General features: G+C 32.8%; 1 protein-coding gene across 1 annotated transcript; it reads right to left on the reverse strand.

Annotated features, from left to right (window-relative positions):
* Positions 1–486: 486 nt before the first annotated feature.
* On the reverse strand, positions 487–2,295 carry LOC122611295 (3-ketoacyl-CoA synthase 6). Its single transcript, XM_043784299.1, has one exon. It carries the CDS (start codon positions 2,246–2,248, stop codon positions 758–760), a length of 1,491 nt encoding a protein of 496 aa, XP_043640234.1. The 5' UTR covers positions 2,249–2,295; the 3' UTR covers positions 487–757.
* Positions 2,296–3,362: the final 1,067 nt, after the last annotated feature.

The following is a 3,362-nucleotide window of genomic DNA, read 5'->3' on the forward strand; positions in this document are numbered from 1 at the left end:
AATACATTTTCTTACATAAAATAAACATTATTTTCGAGTTGTTTACATACAATACACACAACTTTAGTTATTTCCTACTATAAACATTCGTTCAAAGTTTGTTACATTACAAGATATTTATCCCTAATATAGATGGTAAAACATTCGTATACAATGTGAGCATATTATATGTAGCCAGATCTAATCTAATTAAATGCTGTATATTTGATATCAATGAAACATGTAATCTTTACTTCAAAAAATGCAATGATTGGTTATATGCTTGTGCATATATGTAACGTTCTAAATTTAAGGCTGAATGATCTCAACCATCTGATAGTTTTGTGGCAACATAACTGCAAAAAAGAAATACAAGTCATATGATTAAAAGCACACAGTAGATGAAAAGGAACAACAATATCCAATCTCGTAAAAAAAAAAAAATTGATATAAAAAGCAGATGGGATGCATGTAAACAGTTATAATCGTAATAGGCTAGACTGCTGCTTTTCTAAGAAAAAGAGTATATATACTAATGTATTGATATATGATACACAGCATATAGGATAGAAGTTTACAATTACATATATAAGACATTAATTAATCGTGTTTTACAGTTCCAGAATTCTTGATTCTGTAGAAATATGTGGAAAACAAAAGAAAAAAAAAGAAAAGAAAAACAGAGAAGTAGAGAATTATCTAAGAAACAAACAATAATTTTGTAATGTGTTTTATTAGTGTCTTTTCTTTTTTTTCTTTTAATTTTAATAGTGTAAATTCACAGCTTCACGACCTCTGGAATGTGCACAGGATATCGGTCAATGCAATCCTCCCATGGACCTTGGACAGGAGTTTTGATTGTCCGGTTACATTTCCAAACTGCGCTGTTACATTTAAAACCACTTCCGAAAGCTATTTGCCAAATCCTATCACCCTTTTTCATCCGCCCTTTTGATTCTATGTAACTTAGCTCGTACCACAAAGATGAAGACGAAGTGTTGCCAAACCGATGTAAAGTCATTCTTGAAGCCTCGACATGTTCTGCTGACAATTGGAGATTCTTCTGGAGCTCGTCTATCACCGCTCTGCCTCCAGCATGTATGCAAAAGTGCTCAAACGCTTGTTTGAAGTCAGGAATGTAAGGTTTCCATTTTGAGTTGAATATTTTTCGGCCTATGAGGGTGAATAAGAAAAGAAGCTGTTCGGATGCTGGCAAGACTAATGGGCCGATTGTAGTGATGTTTGATTTAAGTGCCTCCCCTGCAATTACCATGAGATCTTTTGACAAATTGATCCCCACTAGTCCTTGTGGATCTTCTTGCTCATACACACATTTAAATGCTCTGTCGTCTGAACCTTTATGTGTTCGGACGACATGGACGAGCTTATACTTAGCTCGTCCGCTCTCACGGCGCTTGTTTGACAACAAAAGCGCCGCAGCTCCCATTCTGAACAGACAGTTTGGGAGCAACATAGCTCTCTCATTCCCTTGGTAATAATTCGGTGTGATAATTTCGGTACTTACAACAATAGCATTAGAATTAGGAATCACCTGAAGCAAATCTCGAGCTAGATCAATAGAAATTAAACCCGCACTACATCCCATCCCAGATAAATTGTAACTCTTGATATTACTCCTCAATTTATACTTGTTCACCACCATTGCAGATAAAGAAGGAGTTGGAGAAAACAAACTACAATTCACAATTAATATATCTATATCTTTGGGTTTCAAAGATGTTTTAGCAAACAAAGAATCAATTGCGGAAAAGATTACTAGCTCTGCCTCACCTCTAGCAGCCTCCATGTTTGGTTTAGGAGGGATGTAATGAATAGCCGGGGGTAAACTCGTCTCTTCACCTAAACCCGAACGTTCTAAGATCCTCATTTGGAATTCAACACTTTTAGGGTTATCTTTAAGGATTAACCTAGAGTGTTCCATGAACGTAGAGAACGGTACACGACACGTGATGGGAGCCTTATAGCACGAGTAATCAACGAGGTAAACGGATCGAGGTTTAGACATGAAGTAAACCGTGGAAATGAATATTATTATAAACACGGAAGAAAGGACTTGAATAAGGTCGAGATGTAGTGACTTAACCGTGTTTATAATTTCATCTGGTCCAACTCGAAGGAGTTGGACTAGAATGGTTGCGATAATTGGGACGAATACCAATGTTAAGAAGTGGTTAACTAGGTATGTATAACCAAGTTTAACATATTTTAGCTTGACGGAAGATAAGAAATCCGGCAAGATTTGTGGCATTTTGGGAGAGTTAATTAAGAGATGGGTGTATAGGGGGGTGAAGAAAGGTAGAGAGGTGGAGGGAGATTTAAAGGCAAGGCAATAAATAAAAACAGATGAGAAGATATAAATGAGGGGTCCGCTTCAACATCAAGTAACGACGGTCCCTGGTTGGGTGTACTGTTGTGAGTTGTGACTTCAATTAATAAAAGTATAACCTATTTTTTACTTACATTTAAGATACCTATACTCTTTTTTGATAAAAAGTTACGATTCATTTCACAAGTCAAAGCCTAAGTAAAATGACTACTTGTGGTGAATGGCGATCCAAGTATACCAATCAGGAAATGATAGATATATCCTTTTGGGATATAGTTCAACAATGTATAATTACATCAAAAATATAAACCGTTAATTTTCTATTTTTCTCCTATAAATTCGTACTTTGATTTAAGAATTATCTAAATAAGTAGTCAAAAGGATTATTAGTTTAACTGTTATAATTTCACATATTTATATATAGCATATTCGGATTATTTGGTAATATCTATCTAAATATTAAAACAAGAGGAATCCTAGCTTTTTAAAACCCTTTTTAATTTAAAACTATTTTTAAAATTTGCCACATAGGATTTTATCCTATGTGTTATCTCTATAATTTTCCATAATATTTATTTATTTATGCAATAAAAAATATTAAATATATATTGGTATGTAAAAAATAAAATTATGAAATTAATAAAATTGATTTTGTTTCCTAAAAACCAACATTAGTTTCATATATAGATTACATAATTGTGTCGACACATCACATCATTGTCATATTTTTTTTTAAAGTTGGTTTTTGATTTCATCTTCAAATTCTTTTCGACTTTTAATATGAAAATTAATTGGGTTGTTAATTTTTATGTGCTTTATACATCATTATATTTTTCAAAAAATTTATATGCTTTAATGTATTATTATATAGTAGTTCATGTTCATTTTTATTCTTTTTACGTAGGTTATTTTAAATAGGCGCACATCGTGCGCGTAAAAGACCTAGTATATATATATTATTCCTAATACTCGTACGATATACAGTAGTTATATAGATTATATCATAAAGAAATTCGAATATGCCTCATACATGATT

The sequence above is a fragment of the Erigeron canadensis genome, chromosome 8 (genome assembly GCF_010389155.1).
Source record: "Erigeron canadensis isolate Cc75 chromosome 8, C_canadensis_v1, whole genome shotgun sequence".
Classification (NCBI taxonomy): Eukaryota; Viridiplantae; Streptophyta; class Magnoliopsida; order Asterales; family Asteraceae; genus Erigeron; species Erigeron canadensis.

Bases quoted from the DNA above. Each gene is read 5' to 3' on its own strand.
- LOC122611295 (XM_043784299.1), bottom strand. From the start codon at position 2,248: ATGCCACAAATCTTGCCGGATTTCTTATCTTCCGTCAAGCTAAAATAT.